The following is a 17,500-nucleotide window of genomic DNA, read 5'->3' on the forward strand; positions in this document are numbered from 1 at the left end:
CCAACACCGCTTTCAATCAATTTGAATAGCAGACACTCATGCCAAATTGAGTCAAAAGCTTTTTTGAAATCAACAAAGCATGAGAAGACTTTGTTTTGTTTTGTTTGTTTGTCAATTAGGATGTACAGGGTGAATACGTGGTCCCACGGTAGTTATTGGGGTCAAATTTGTCTCCACTTTTGTGGATTGGGATGATCAGTCCTTGGTTCCAAATATTGGGGAAGATGCCAGAGCTGAGGATGATGTTAAATAATTGAAGTATAGCCAATTGGAATTTGTGGTCTCTATATTTTATCATTTAATTTAGCATACCATCAACACCACAGGCCTTTTTGGGTTGGAGGGTTTGTGTTTTGTCTTGTAGTTCATTCAATGTAATTGGAGAATCCAGTGGGTTCTGGTAGTCTTTAGTAGTTGATTCTAAGATTTGTATTTGATCATTTATATGTTTTTGCTCTTTGTTCTGTGTTATAGGGCCAAAAAGATTGGAGAAGTGGTTTATCCATATCCGTTTTGGATAGATAACTCTTTGTATTGTTGTTTGTTTAGTGTGTTCCAATTTTCCCAGAAGTGGTTAGAGTCTATGGATTTTTTAATTACACATTGAGCTGATTTCCTTCTTTTTCCATAGTGTATTTCTGTATTGTTTTAGTGATTCACCATAGTGAAGGCGTACAGTAGTCTCTATGTTTATGGTTGAATAGGTTTCTCAATTTCTTTAGGTTTTTGCATTCTTCATCAAAAAATGTGTCACTGTTGATAATTTTCTTAGGTTGTCTGCTTGAAACTTTTAGATTTCATAGGGAAGCTGAGCGGTCAAATATACTGTTGTCATGACTTGCCCTCATGGGCTGAGGATCAAAGATGCTGGCTAGACAAAGGTTTGAACACCCCCTCTCCTGGGGGCCAGTTGTATGACCGGTCGTAAATTCCTTGCAGAAACGTTATTTTCCGTGCCATGCAGTATTGGGAGAGGGAATTTCCCTGTAGAACAAAGGAAGTCTTCCCGCCAAGACTCCAGCATCCAAAAGTGGATAATGAAACAATATTCCTACTTCAAGGAATGTGGGAAATGGTCAGACTACCTCGCCTCTCACAATGTGACTCATGCTGAAACTACACTTACAACACGTATCGCTTGTTCACCCTGTGTATGTTACCAGCCTCGAAAGTGAACCCCTGCTACTCGAAGTAGACTTGATGAATTGGTTGATCCCACTGATGTATTGGAAGACCAACCAAGTATGGTTACAGGCAACCATGCCGTCTCCACTGACCATACCGTCGTCTACTACCACTGACTGCGACACAGTCATCCACAAAGAGCATTTATCAAAAGAACCCCTTTTGAAAAAGATGTCTCGACACTTCTCTGTGCAGCATCTGACCCAAGGAGATATTATGATATCTCGTCACATTCAATCAGCAAACCTGATTTGACCAGTCCTTTCATGATTTCAAGCCAGCAGTCTCTGTGAATGAGCCACTTCCCTCCTCCTTGGAGTCATGTGATACTGTAGCTGAGATTAACTTATCTTGTTTTACGGACACTTCCACAAGCACTGCGGCCCTCTCAGGAATAAAAGCATCAACGTGCAGAGTGTACTCTGATGTTACATTTTCCGCTTTGAGGGGGACTGAAACCCCTTACAATGAATCGAACGTCGTCTGTCCCGCAACTGACCCGATGATTCCCACTGGTGAAACACTGTGCCATATCGCAGAATGATATCCTCGTCTCAGTTTGCAGGTACTGGAGCGGTCGTCACACGCGAATGCTATGGTGACTGACAGGCCACGACAGCCACTGAGCATTTTTAAGCACAAACACCAGGAGATTTGGTTGAATGGTTACAGCCAATCTACTAACTACGCGGCTGCTGACAACTCGACGTTCAGAATGAGACTGATAAGAGGTAATTATTTAATAAGTGACTGTTATCGATATATAACATACAGTGCCTTGCAAAGTATTCATCCCCCTTGGCGTTTTTCCTATTTTGTTGCATTACAACCTGTAATTTAAATTGATTTTTATTTGGATTTCATGTAATATAGACATACACAAAATAGTCAAAAAATGGTGAAGTGAAATGAAAAAAATAACTTGTTTAAAAAAATTCTAAAAAATAAATAATGGAAAGGTGGTGCGTGCATATGCATTCACCCCCTTTGCTATGAAGCCCCTAAATAAGATCTGATGCAACCAATTACCTTCAGAAGTCACATAATTAGTTTAATAAAGTCCACCTGTGTGCAATCTAAGTGTCACATGATCTGTCACATGATCTCAGTATATATACACCTGTTCTGAAAGGCCCCAGTGTCTGCAACACCACTAAGCAAGGGGCACCACCAAGCATGCGGCACCATGAAGACCAAGGAGCTCTCCAAACAGGTCAGGGACAAAGTTGTGGAGAAGTACAGATCAGGGTTGGGTTATAAAAAAAGATCAGAAACTTTGAACATCCCACGGAGCACCATTAAATCCATTATTAAAAAATGTAAAGAATATGGCACCACAACAAACCTGCCAAGAGAGGGCCGCCCACCAAAACTCACAGACCAGGCACGGAGGGCATTAATCAGAGAGGCAACAAAGAGACCAAAGATAACCCTGAAGGAGCTGCAAAGCTCCACAGAGATTGGAGTATCTGTCCATAGGACCACTTTAAGCCGTACACTCCACAGAGCTGGGAAGAGTGGCCTGAAAAAAGCCATTGCTTAAAGAAAAAAATAAGCAAACACGTTTGGTGTTCGCCAAAAGGCATGTGGGAGACTCCCCAAACATATGGAAGAAGGTACTCTGGTCAGATGAGACTAAAATGGAGCTTTTTGGCCATCAAGGAAAACGTTATGTCTGGCCCAAACCCAACACCTCTCATCACCCCGAGAACACAATCCCCACAGTGAAGCATGGTGGTGGCAGCATCTTGCTGTTGGGATGTTTTTCATCGGCAGGGACTGGGAAACTGGTCAGAATTGAAGGAATGATGGATGGCGCTAAATACAGGGAAATTCTTGAGGGAAACCTGTTTCAGTCTTCCAGAGATTTGAGACTAGGACGGTGGTTCACCTTCCAGCAGGACAATGACCCTAAAGCAACACTTGAGTGGTTTAAGGGGAAACATTTAAATGTCTTGGAATGGCCTAGTCAAAGCCCAGACCTCAATCCAATTGAGAATCTGTGGTATGACTTAAAGATTGCTGTACACCAGCGGAACCCATCCAACTTGAAGGAGCTGGAGCAGTTTTGCCTTGAAGAATGGGCAAAAATCCCAGTGGCTAGATGTGCCAAGCTTATAGAGACATACTCCAAGAGACTTGCAGCTGTAATTGCTGCAAAAGGTGTATTGACTTTGGGGGTGTGAATAGTTGGTGCACGCTCAAGTGTTCTGTTTTTTTGTCTTATTTCTTGTTTGTTTCACACACAAAAAATATTTTGCATCTTCAAAGTGGTAGGCATGTTGTGTAAATCAAATGATACAAACCACCAAAAAATCTATTTTAATTCCAGGTTTTAAGGCAACAAAATAGGAAAAATGCCAAGGGGGTAAATACTTTCGCAAGCCACTGTATATATCTTCTTAAAGTTTAATTCGGGAAATGGGAACTCGTTAAACAACTTCTTCTTCCGCGGTGCCCCAAATTCCTAATGAGTTAATTGTTACATTATTAATTTAATCGAGTGATAATTAAACATAGTTAGCTGATTCGATAAATAACAGTCATACATTAAAGTAAGTCATGTCACGACACCGTTTAAGGTTTTCTACTGCCAAGTTTACACCTTCACTATTACAGTGAAACATTTTGTCCAGGAAATTGTCTAAAATTGATTGAATTTGTTGTTGCCTAATTGTTTTTTGTTAAGTTTTTACACTACTTTCCTTCCATCTATTGCATTTCTTAATATTATGCAGTTCCTTTGGCTTTGATGCCTCATGATTGAGTATTGCTCTGTTCAAGTAGACTGCGATTTTGCTGTGATATAATAGTGGTGTCAGTGGGCTGACTGTTAACGCTCTGAGAGACTCTGGGTTGAGGTCAGTGCTAAAGTAATCTACAGTACTACTGCCAAATCAAATCAAATTGTATTTGCCACATGCGCCGAATACAACAGGTGTAGACATTACCGTGAAATGCTTACTTACAGCCCTTAACCAACAATGCATTCATTTTTTAATAAAAAAGTAAAATAAAACAACAACAACAAAAAAGTGTTGAGAAAAAAAGAGCAGAAGTCAAATAAAATAACAGTAGGGAGGCTATATACAGGGGGGTACCGGTGCAGAGTCAATGTGCGGGGGCACCGGCTAGTTGAGGTAGTTGAGGTAATATGTACATGTGGGTAGAGTTAAAGTGACCATGCATAAATAATTAACAGAGTAGCAGCAGCGTAAAAAGACTTGGCGCTCCGGTACCGCTTGCCGTGCGGTAGCAGAGAGAACAGTCTATGACTAGGGTGGCTGGAGTCTTTGACAATTTTGAGGGCCTTCCTCTGACACCGCCTGGTATAGAGGTCCTGGATGGCAGGAAGCTTGGCCCCAGTGATGTACTGGGCCGTACGCACTACCCTCTGTAGTGCCTTGCGGTAGGAGGCCGAGCAGTTGCCATACCAGGCGGTGATGCAACCAGTCAGGATGCTCTCGATGAGCTCTAGGTGTACCTTCCGTAAGAGTCCCCTCGAAGCCTACCATTGAAATGTACAGACCAAGCGTGCAACAGAGCTGCAGGAGTTGTGACTCATTTTTGTCAGTTGTTTTGTCATAGTTGTGTCTAGGGTGGCATATTTGGGAGGAAATGCTGTCACCTCCAGGTAGGTGTTTGTCCCTGTGTGTGCTGAGAGTGTCAGGTTCTTGTCCAGTTCTGGCATTTAGCTCGCCACAGACTAGTACATATCCCTGGACCTGGAAATGGAAATGGTTGATCTCCCCCTCTAGGATGAAGAAGCTGTCATCATTAAATTATGGGGAATCTATTGGGGGGATATAGGTAGCACATAGGACATTTTTCTCTGTTTAGATAAGTCTCTTATTAATTTCCAGCCGGATGTAAAATGTTCCGGTTTTGGATCATTTAATAGAGTGGGTTAGGTCTGCTCTATACCAAATTAGTATACCCTGTGAGTCCCTTCCCTGTTTCACACCTGGTAGTTTGGTGGATGGGACTACCAGCTCTATGTAACCTAGAGGGCAACCAATGGGTCCGTCATAATGTCTGTATTTCAAATTTCTTTGATGAAGTCTGGGTTCCTGCTCTCTCTTTCTCTCTCTCAGAAGACAAGGTGTGGACTACAGTGGTAAATCATCTTCCAGCCCATACCTCAGTAACCGGATCTAGCAGAGAGAGACGCACTGTTCTGCAACTCAACTACAGTGCCTCTATGGAACAGGTACACACACACACACACACACATACACACACACATACACACATACACACACACACACATACTGTACACACACACACATACTGTACACACACACACACATACACACACACATACACACATACACACACACACATACTGTACACACACACACATACTGTACACACACACACATACACACACACATACACACATACACACACACACATACTGTACACACACACACATACTGTACACACACACACATACTGTACACACACACACATACACACATACACACACACACACATACTGTACACACACACACATACTGTACACACACACACATACACACACACATACACACATACACACACACACATACTGTACACACACACACATACTGTACACACACACACACAGATTTCAATCCTACTCCTTTTTTCTTTTCTGTGTGTGTTTGTCTGCGTGCGTGTGCGTGCATCAATCTATGTAACAGGTCACAGCTATTACCACCAGTGCTGAACACTGTCAACAACATGTGTCGTATGCCTGCCGCATGTCCCGACTGCTCAACACACCCGGTAAGACAGTGTGTTCTCTTATTTAACTGTTTAGGCACAACTATCAGTCTCCACCTCTCTTCCCCGTTGGATCGTCACCCCTGTAGACAACCCGCTAATTAATGTCTAATTATACTATCCGTCTTTCTGCGCTTTAATGTTTGACGAACAAAACTTTTCTTCAAGGTTCCTGCAGTTTTCTGCCCCGATGGACCCGAAGAGTAATTCCAACATTAAAATATGAACTTATGTAATTAAATATGCTCAAGGCCATGTCTGTCTCTCACTTTGTTATTTAAGGACGAGCCCAGGCGATGCTGAGGACATCAATGACATTAGCGGGAGATGAGACGTTCAGTTTGTCAGGAAGAAAGAAACTAAAGATTAGATGACAGGAGAGAAGAACTCTGATGTATAATGTGTGGGGGCGGGAGATGGAATGTCTCTTTCTCGCTTCCTTTTCTCTCTCTCCCTCTGTCTCTCTCTCTCTCTCTCCCTCACTATCTCTCTCTCTCTCTCTCTCTCCCTCACTATCTCTCTCTCTCTCTCTCTATCTCTCTCTCTCTCTCTCTCTCTCTCTCTCTCTCTCTCTCTCTCTCTCTCTCTCTCTCTCTCTCTCTCTCTCTCTCTCTCTCTCTCTCTCTCTCTCTCTCTCTCTCTCTCTCTCTTGCTCTCACTGTACATAGCTCTTTGATACACACACGCTCCTTTCTGTTGACTTCTGTCTGAGTGGGAATATATGTCTTAGTACAAACACAGCTCTGATATGAGCTAACATTTCCACAAGGTTGAACCTTTATTTTACAGAGAGTAATATTGTGTGTGCGTGTGTTCTTTCAACCAGCTATGAAATCCCATTAAGGAAGATATTGTGTGTTTCAAGGCTCATGACAACATTAGCAACAACACCTCAGTGGAAGTCATGGAAAGAAGACAAGTAATCTACTTTCCCTCCCAGCTCTCTCTCTCTCTCTCTGCTGTCTCTCTTTCGCTCTGCTCGCTCTCTACCTCTGCACTCTCTCTCTCTCCCTCTGCACTCTCTCTCTCCCTCTGCACTCTCTCTCTCTCCCTCTGCTGTCTCTCTCTCTCTCAGTTTAACCAATGATCAAGGTTGCTGTACCATTCAGTTGTTTGGATTGAAAATTGAAAATATTAGATGGGATTTTGTGTCAGTGAGAAGCATAATATTATAGACAGAGGAAGGTAAGCGACATAATAATATAGACATGGGAAGGTAAGAGACAGAATAATATAGACAAGGGGAAGGTAAGAGACAGAATAATATAGACAGAGGAAGGTAAGAGACAGAATAATATAGACAGAGGAAGGTAAGAGACAGAATAATATAGACAGGGGGAAGGTAAGAGACATAATAATATAGACAGGGGAAGGTAAGAGACATAATAATATAGACAGGGGAAAGTAAGAGACAGAATAATATAGACAAGGGAAGGTAAGAGACAGAATAATATAGACAGGGGAAGGTAAGAGACAGAATAATATAGACAGGGGAAAGTAAGAGACAGAATAATATAGACAAGGGAAGGTAAGAGACAGAAAAATATAGACAGGGGAAGGTAAGAGACAGAATAATATAGACAGAAGAAGGTAAGAGACATAATAGTTTACTGTATACAGGGGAAGTTAAGAGACAGAATAATATAGACGGGAAGATAAGCGACAGAATAATATGGACAGGGGAAGGTAAGAGACAGATTAATATAGACAGGGGAAGGTAAGACACAGAATAATATAGGCAAGGGAAGGTAACAGACAGAATAATATAGACAGAGGAAGGTAAGAGACATAAAAATATACTGTATACAGGGGAAGGTAAGAGACAGAATAATATAGACAGGGGAAGGTAAGAGACAGAATAATATAGACAGAGGAATGTAAGAGACAGAATAATATACTGTATACAGGGGAAGGTAAGAGACAGAATAATATAGACAGGGGAAGGTAAGACACAGAATAATATAGACAGGGGAAGGTAAGATACAGAAAAATATAGACAGAGGAAGGTAAGAGACAGAATAATATATGGTATATAGGGGTAGTTAAGAGACAGAATAATATAGACGGGGAAGTTAAGAGACAGGGAAGGTAAGAGACAGAATAATATAGGCAAGGGAAGGTAAGAGACAGAATAATATAGACAGAGGAAGGTAAGAGACATAATAATATACTGTATACAGGGGAAGGTAAGACAGAATAATATAGGTAAGGGAAGGTAAGAAACAAAATAATATAGACAGGGGAAAATATGAGACAGAATAATATAGACAGAGGAAGGGAAGAGACAAAATAATATAGACAGAGGAAGGTAAGAGACAGAATAATATAGACAGAGGAAGGTAAGTGACATAATAATATAGACAGGGGAAAATATGAGACAGAATAATATAGACAGAGGAAGGGAAGAGACAAAATAATATAGGCAAGGGAATGTAACAGACAGAATAATATAGACAGAGGAAGGTAAGTGACATACAAATATACTGTATATAGGGAAAGGTAAGAGACGGAATAATATAGACGGGGAAGGTAAGAGACAGAATAATATAGACAGTTTAAGGTAAGACACAGAATAATATAGGCAAGGGAACGTAAGAGACAGAATAATATAGACAGAGGAATGTAAGAGACAGAATAATATACTGTATACAGGGGAAGTTAAGAGACAGAATAATATAGACGGGAAGATAAGCGACAGAATAATATAGACAGGGGAAAATAATAGACAGAATAATATAGACAGAGGAAGGGAAGAGAAAAAATTATATAGACAGAGGAAGGGAAGAGACAGAATAATATAGACAGAGGAAGGTAAGAAACAGAATCATATAGACAGAGGAAAGTAAGAGACAGAATAATATAGAAAGAGGAAGGTAAGAGACTTAATAGTATACTGTATACAGGGGAAGTTAAGAGACAGAATAATATAGATGGGAAGGTAAGCGACAGAATAATATAGGCAAGGGAAGGTAACAGACAGAATAATATAGACAGAGAAAGGTAAGAGTCATAATAATATACCGTGTACAGGGGAAGGTAAGAGACCGAATAATATAGGCAAGGGAAGGTAAGAGACAGAATAATATAGACAGAGGAATGTAAGAGACAGAATAATATACTGTATATAGGGGAAGGTAAGAGACAGAATAATATAGACAGGGGAAGGTAAGACACAGAATAATATAGACAGGGGAAGGTAAGATACAGAAAAATATAGACAGAGGAAGGTAAGAGACAGAATAATATACGGTATATAGGGGTAGTTAAAGACAGAATAATATAGACGGGGAAGTTAAGAGACAGGGAAGGTAAGAGACAGAATAATATAGGCAAGGGAAGGTAAGAGACAGAATAATATAGACAGAGGAAGGTAAGAGACATAATAATATACTGTATACAGGGGAAGGTAAGACACAGAATAATATAGGTAAGGGAAGGTAAGAAACAAAATAATATAGACAGGGGAAAATATGAGACAGAATAATATAGACAGAGGAAGGGAAGAGACAAAATAATATAGACAGAGGAAGGTAAGAGACAGAATAATATAGACAGAGGAAGGTAAGTGACATAATAATATAGACAGGGGAAAATATGAGACAGAATAATATAGACAGAGGAAGGGAAGAGACAAAATAATATAGACAGAGGAAGGTAAGAGACAGAATAATATAGGCAAGGGAAGGTAAGCGACAGAATAATATAGACAGGGGAAAATATGAGACAGAATAATATAGACAGAGGAAGGGAAGGGACAAAATAATATAGACAGAGGAAGGTAAGAGACAGAATACTATAGACAGAGGAAGGTAAGTGACATAATAATATACTGTATAGAGGGGAAGGTAAGAAACAGAATAATATAGACGGGGAAGGTAAGAGACATAATAATATAGACAGGGGAAGGTAAGACAGAATAATATAGGCAAGGGAATGTAAGAGACAGAATAATATAGACAGGAGAAGGTAAGAGACATAATAATATACTGTATACAGGGGAAGGTAAGACACATAATAATATAGGCAAGGGAAAGTAACAAACAGAATAATATAGACAGAGGAAGGTAAGAGACATAATAATATAGGCAAGGGGAGGTAAGAGACATAATAATATAGACAGAGGAAGGTAAGAGACAAAATAATATAGGCAAGGGAAGGTAACAGACAGAATAATATAGACAGAGGAAGGTAAGAGACATAATAATATACTGTATACAGTGGAAGGTAAGACACAGGATAATATAGCTAAGGGAAGGTAAGAGACAGAATAATATAGACAGGAGAAGGTAAGAGACATAATAATATACTGTATACAGGGGAAGGTAAGACACATAATAATATAGGCAAGGGAAAGTAACAAACAGAATAATATAGACAGAGGAAGGGAAGAGACATAATAATATACTGTATATAGGGAAAGGTAAGAGACGGAATAATATAGACGGGGAAGGTAAGAGACAGAATAATATAGACAGTTTAAGGTAAGACACAGAATAATATAGACGGGGAAGGTAAGAGACAGAATAATATAGACAGTTTAAGGTAAGACACAGAATAATATAGGCAAGGGAACGTAAGAGACAGAATAATATAGAAAGAGGAATGTAAGAGACAGAATAATATAGGCAGGGGAAGGTAAGAGACAGAATAATATAGACAGGGGAAAATAATGGACAGAATAATATAGACAGAGGAAGGGAAGAGACAGAATAATATAGACAGGGGAAGGTAAGATACAGAACAATATTGACAAAGGAAGGTAAGAGACAGAATAATATAGACAGAGGAATGTAATAGACAGAATAATATACTGTATATAGGGGAAGGTAAGAGACTGAATAGTATAAATGGGGAAGGTAAGAGACAGAATAATATAGACAGGAAAAGGTAAGACACAGAATAATATAGCTAAGGGAAGGTAAGAGACAGATTAATATAGACAGGGGACGGTAAGAGACATAATAATATACTGTATACAGGGGAAGGTAAGAGACAGAACAATATAGACGGGGAACGTAAGAGACAGAATAATATAGACAGGGGAAGTTTAGACAGAATAATATATATGGGGTAGGTAAGAGACAGAATAATATAGGCAAGTGAAGGTAAGATACATAATAATATAGACAGGGGAAGGTAAGACACAGAATAATATAGCTAAGGGAAGGTAAGAGACAGATTAATATAGACAGGGGAAGGTAAGACACAAAATAATATTGGCAAGGGAAGGTAACATACAGAATAAAATAGACAGAGGAAGGTAAGAGACATAATAATATACTGTATACAGGGGAAGGTAAGAGACAGAATAACATAGATGGGGAAGGTAAGAGACAGAATAAGATAGACAGGAAAGGGTAAGACACAGAATATTATAGCTTAGGGAAGGTAAGAGACAGATTAATATAGACAGGGGACGGTGAGAGACATAATACTATACTCTATACAGGGGAATGTAAGATACAGAATGATATAGATGGGGAAGGTAAGAGACAGAATAAGATATACAGGGGAAGTTTAGACAGAATAATATAGATGGGGAAGGTAAGAGACAGAATAATATAGACGGAGGAAGGTAAGAGACAGAATAATATAGGCAAGGGAAGGTAACAGACAGAATAATATAGACAGAGGAAGGTAAGATACATAATAATATACTGTATACAGGGGAAGGTAAGAGACATAATAATATAGATGGGGAAGGTAAGAGACAGAATAAGATAGACAGAGGAAGGTAAGACACAGAATAATATAGACAAGGGAAGGTAAGACACAAAATAATATTGGCAAGGGAAGGTAACAGACAGAATTAAATAGACAGAGGAAGGTAAGAGACATAATAATATACTGTGTATAGGGAAAAGTAAGAGACAGAATAATATAGACGGGGAAGGTAAGAGACAGAATAATATAGACAGAGGAAGGGAAGAGAATAAATAATATAGACAGAGGAAGGGAAGAGACAGAATAATATAGACAGAGGAAGGGAAGAGACAGAATAATATAGGCAAGGGAAGGTAAGAGACAGAATAATATAGACAGAGGAAGGTAAGAGACCGAATAATATAGGCAAGGGAAGGTAACAGACAAAATAATATAGACAGAGGAAGGTAAGAGACATAATAATATACGGTATACAGTGGAAGGTAAGAGACAGAATAATATAGATGGGGAAGGTAAGAGACAGAATAATATAGACAGGGGAAGGTAAGAGACAGAATAATATAGGCAAGGGAAGGTAAGAGACAGAATAATATAGACAGAGGAAGGTAAGAGACAGAATAATATAGGCAAGGGAAGGTAACAGACAAAATAATATAGACAGAGGAAGTTAAGAGACATAATAATATACTGTATACAGTTGAAGTTAAGAGACATAATAATATAGATAGGGAAGGTAAGAGACAGAATAATATAGACAGGGGAAGGTAAGACACAGAATAATATAGGCAAGGGAAGGTAACAGACATAATAATATAGAGAGAGGAAGGTAAGATACATAATACTATACTGTATACAGGGGAAGGTAAGAGACAGAATAATATAGATGGGGAAGGTAAGAGACAGAATAAGATAGACATGGGAAGGTAAGACGCAGAATAATATAGGCAAGGGAAGGTAAGAGACAGAATAATATAGACAGGGGAAAGTAAGAGACATAATAATATACTGTGTATAGGGAAAGGTAGGAGACAGAATAATATAGATGGGGAAGGTAAGAGACAGAATAATATAGACAGTTTAGGTAAGACACAGAATGATATAGGCAAGGGCAGGTAAGAGACAGAATAATATAGACAGAGGAATGTAAGAGACAGAATAATATAGACAGGGGAAGGTAAGAGACAGAATAATATAGGCAGGGGAAGGTAAGAGACAGAATAATATAGACAGAGGAAGGGAAGAGAAAAATATATATAGACAGAGGAAGGGAAGAGACAGAATAATATAGACAGAGGAAGGGAAAAGACAGAATAATATATACAGAGGAAGGTAAGAGACAGTATAATATAGACAGAGGAAGGGAAGAGACAGAATAATATAGACAGAGGAAGGTAAGAGACAGAATAATATAGAAAGAGGAATGTAAGAGACTTAATAGTATACTGTATACAGGGGAAGTTAAGAGACAGAATAATATAGATGGGAAGGTAAGCGACAGAATAATATAGACATGGGGAAGGTAAGAGACAGATTAATATAGACAGGTGAAGGTAAGACACAGAATAATATAGGCAAGGGGAGGTAATAGACAGAATAATATAGACAGAGGAATGTAAGAGACATAATAATATACTGTATATAGGGGTAGTTAAGATACAGAATAATATAGACGGGGAAGGTAAGAGACAGAATATTATAGACAGGGTAGGGTAAGAGACATAATAATATACTGTATACAGTGGAAGGTAAGAGACAGAATAATATAGACAGGGGAAGGTAAGAGACAGAATAATATAGGCAAGGGAAGGTAAGAGACAGAATAATATAGACAGAGGAAGGTAAGAGACATAATAATATAGGCAAGGGAAGGTAACAGACAAAATAATATAGACAAAGGAAGGTAAGAGACATAATAATATACTGTATACGGTGGAAGGTAAGAGACAGAATAAAATAGACAGGGGAAGGTAAGAGACAGAATAATATAGACAGGGGAAGGTAAGAGACAGAATAATATAGACAGAGGAAGGTAAGTGACATAATAAAATACTGTATAGAGGGGAAGGTAAGAGACAGAATAATATAGGCAATGGAAAGTAACAAACAGAATAATATAGAGAGAGGAAGGTAAGAGACATAATAATATAGGCAAGGGAAGGTAAGAGACAGAATAATATAGACAGAGGAAGGTAAGATACATAATAATATAGGAAAGGGAAGGTAACAGACAGAATAATATAGACAGAGGAAGGTAAGAGACATAATATACTGTATACAGGGGAAGGTAAGAGACAGAATAGTATAGATGGGGAAGGTAAGAGACAGAATAATATAGACAGGAAAAGGTAAGACACAGAATAATATAGCTAAGGGAAGGTAAGAGACAGATTAATATAGACAGGGGAAGGTAAGACACATAATAATATAGGCAAGGGAAGGTAAGAGAGAATAATATAGACAGGGGAAGGTAAGACACAGAATAATATAGGCAAGGGAAGGTAAGAGACAGAATAATATAGACAGAGGAAGGTAAGAGACAGAATAATATAGGCAAGGGAAGGTAAGAGACAGAATAATATAGACAGAGGAAGGTTAGAGACATAATAATATAGGCAAGGGAAGGTAACAGACAAAATAAAATAGACAGAGGAAGGTAAGAGACAATAATATACTGTATATAGGGAAAGGTAAGAGACGGAATAATATAGACGGGGAAGGTAAGAGACAGAATAATATAGACAGTTTAAGGGAAGACACAGAATAATATAGGCAAGGGAAGGTTAGAGACAGTATTATATAGACAGAGGAATGTAAGAGACATAATAATATAGGCAGGGGAAGGTAACAGACAGAATAATATAAACAGGGGAAAATAATAGACAGAATAATATAGACAGGGGAAGGTAAGAGACTTAATAATATACTGTGTATAGGGAAAGGTAAGAGACGGAATAATATAGACGGGGAAGGTAAGAGACAGAATAATATAGACAGGTGAAGGTAAGACACAGAATAATATAGGCAAGGGAAGGTAATAGACAGAATAATATAGACAGAGGAAGGTAAGAGACAGAATAATATACTGTATACAGGGGAAGGTAAGATACAGAACAATATAGACAGAGGAAGGTAAGAGACAGAATAATATAGACAGGGGAAGGTAAGATACAGAACAATATATACAGAGGAAGGTAAGAGACATAATAATATAGACAGAGGAATGTAAGAGACAGAATAATATACTGTATATAGGGGTAGTTAAGAGACAGAATAATATAGACGGGGAAGGTAAGAGACAGAATAATATAGGAAAGGGAAGGTAAGAGACAGAATAATATAGACAGAGGAAGGTAAGAGACAGAATAATATAGGCAAGGGAAGGTAACAGACAGAATAATATAGACAGAGGAAGGTAAGAGACATAATAATATACTGTATACAGTGAAAGTAAGACACAGAATAATATAGGCAAGGGAAGGTAACAGACAGAATAATATAGAGAGAGGAAGGTAAGATACATAATACTATACTGTATACAGGGGAAGGTAAGAGACAGAATAATATAGATGGGGAAGGGAAGATACAGAATAATATAGACAGAGGAAGGGGAATAATATAGACAGAGGATGGGAAGAGACAGAATAATATAGATGGGGAAGGGAAGATACAGAATAATATAGACAGAGGAAGGGGAATAATATATACAGAGGAAGGTAAGAGTCAGAATAATATAGACAGAGGAAGGTAAGAGACATAATAATATAGTTAGGGGAAGGTAAGACACAGAATAATATAGACAGGGGAAGGTAAGATACAGAATAATATAGGCAAGGGAAGGTAGGAGACATAATAATATAGACAGAGGAAGGTAAGACACAGAATAATATAGACAGGGGAAGGTAAGATACAGAATAATATAGACAGAGGAAGGTAAGAGACAGAATAATATAGACAGAGGAATGTAAGAGACAGAATAATATACTGTATATAGGGGTAGTTAAGAGACAGAATAATATAGACGGGGAAGGTAAGAGACCGAATAATATAGGCAAGTGAAGGAAAGAGACAAAATATTATAGACAGGTTAAGGTAAGACACAGAATAATATAGGCAAGGGAAGGTAAGAGACAGAGTAATATAGACAGAGGAATGTAAGAGACAGAATAATATAGGCAGGGGAAGGTAAGAGACAGAATAATATAGGCAAGGGAAGGTAACAGACAGAATAATATAGACAGAGGAAGGTAAGAGACAGAATAATATAGACAGGGGAAGGTAAGATAGAATAATAAAGACATGGGAAGGTAAGAGACAGAATAATATAGAAAGGGGAAGGTAAGAAACAGAATAATATAGATGGGGAAAGTAAGAGAGAATAATATAGACAGAGGAAGGTAAGAGTCAGAATAATATAGACAGAGGAAGGTAAGAGACAGAATAATATAGAAAGGGGAAGGTAAGAAACAGAATAATATAGATGGGGAAAGTAAGAGAGAATAATATAGACAGAGGAAGGTAAGAGTCAGAATAATATATACAGAGGAAGGGAAGAGACAGAATAATATAGACAGAGGAATGTAAGAGACAGAATAATATAGACAGGGGAAGGTAAGAGACAGAATAATATAGGCAAGGGAAGGTAACAGACAGAATAATATAGACAGAGGAAGGTAAGAGACAGAATAATATAGACAGGGGAAGGTAAGATAGAATAATAAAGACATGGGAAGGTAAGAGACAGAATAATATAGAAAGGGGAAGGTAAGAAACAGAATAATATAGATGGGGGAAAGTAAGAGAGAATAATATAGACAGAGGAAGGTAAGAGTCAGAATAATATATACAGAGGAAGGGAAGAGACAGAATAATATAGACAGAGGAATGTAAGAGACAGAATAATATAGACAGGGGAAGGTAAGAGACAGAATAATATAGGCAAGGGAAGGTAACAGACAGAATAATATAGACAGAGGAAGGTAAGAGACAGAATAATATAGACAGGGGAAGGTAAGATAGAATAATAAAGACATGGGAAGGTAAGAGACAGAATAATATAGAAAGGGGAAGGTAAGAAACAGAATAATATAGATGGGGAAAGTAAGAGAGAATAATATAGACAGAGGAAGGTAAGAGTCAGAATAATATAGACAGAGGAAGGTAAGAGACAGAATAATATAGTTAGGGGAAGGTAAGACACATAATAATATAGACAGGGGAAGGTAAGAGACAGAATAATATAGGCAAGGGAAGGTAAGAGACATAATAATATAGACAGGGGAAGGTAAGAGACAGAATCATATAAGGCTAGAAAGGGAAAGGTAAGAGACAGAATAATATAGACAGAGGAATGTAAGAGAGAATAATTTAGAAAAGGGAAGGTAAGAGACAGAATAATATTGACAGGGGAAGGTAAGAGGCAGAATAATATAGACAGGGGAAGGTAAGAGACAGAATAATATAGACAGGGGTAGATAAGAGGCAGAATAATATAGACAGGGAAGGTAAGAGACTGAATTATATAGACAGGAGAAGGTAAGAGACAATAATATAGGCAGAGCAAGGTAGGAGACATAATAATATAGACAGGGAAAGGTAAGAGACAGAATAATATAGACCGGGGAAGGTAAGAGACAGAATAATAGAGAGAGGGGAAGGTAAGAGACAAAATAATGGAGAGAGGGGAAGGTAAGAGACAGAATAATATAGACAAGGTAAGAGGCAGAATAATATAGACAGGGGAAGGTAAGAGACAGAATAATATAGACCAGGGAAAGTAAGAGACAGAATAATAGAGAGAGGGGAAGGTAAGAGACAGAATAATATAGACCGGGGAAGGTAAGAGACAGAATAATAGAGAGAGGGGAAGGTAAGAGACAAAATAATG

The 17,500-nt window shown here is 38.4% G+C and overlaps 1 protein-coding gene across 1 annotated transcript in view; it reads left to right on the forward strand.

The window, feature by feature from the left end:
- LOC121569322 (contactin-associated protein-like 2) overlaps positions 1-17,500 on the forward strand; it is a 345,749-nt gene that overhangs the window by 235,790 nt on the left and 92,459 nt on the right. Inside the window, exons 17-18 of the mRNA XM_045221575.1 lie at positions 5,280-5,395; positions 5,871-5,955. Coding sequence (XP_045077510.1) covers positions 5,280-5,395; positions 5,871-5,955 — 201 coding nt within the window. The remainder of the gene's footprint in view (positions 1-5,279; positions 5,396-5,870; positions 5,956-17,500) is intronic.

Source organism: Coregonus clupeaformis, chromosome 7 (assembly GCF_020615455.1).
Source record: "Coregonus clupeaformis isolate EN_2021a chromosome 7, ASM2061545v1, whole genome shotgun sequence".
In the NCBI taxonomy this organism is placed as follows: domain Eukaryota; kingdom Metazoa; phylum Chordata; class Actinopteri; order Salmoniformes; family Salmonidae; genus Coregonus; species Coregonus clupeaformis.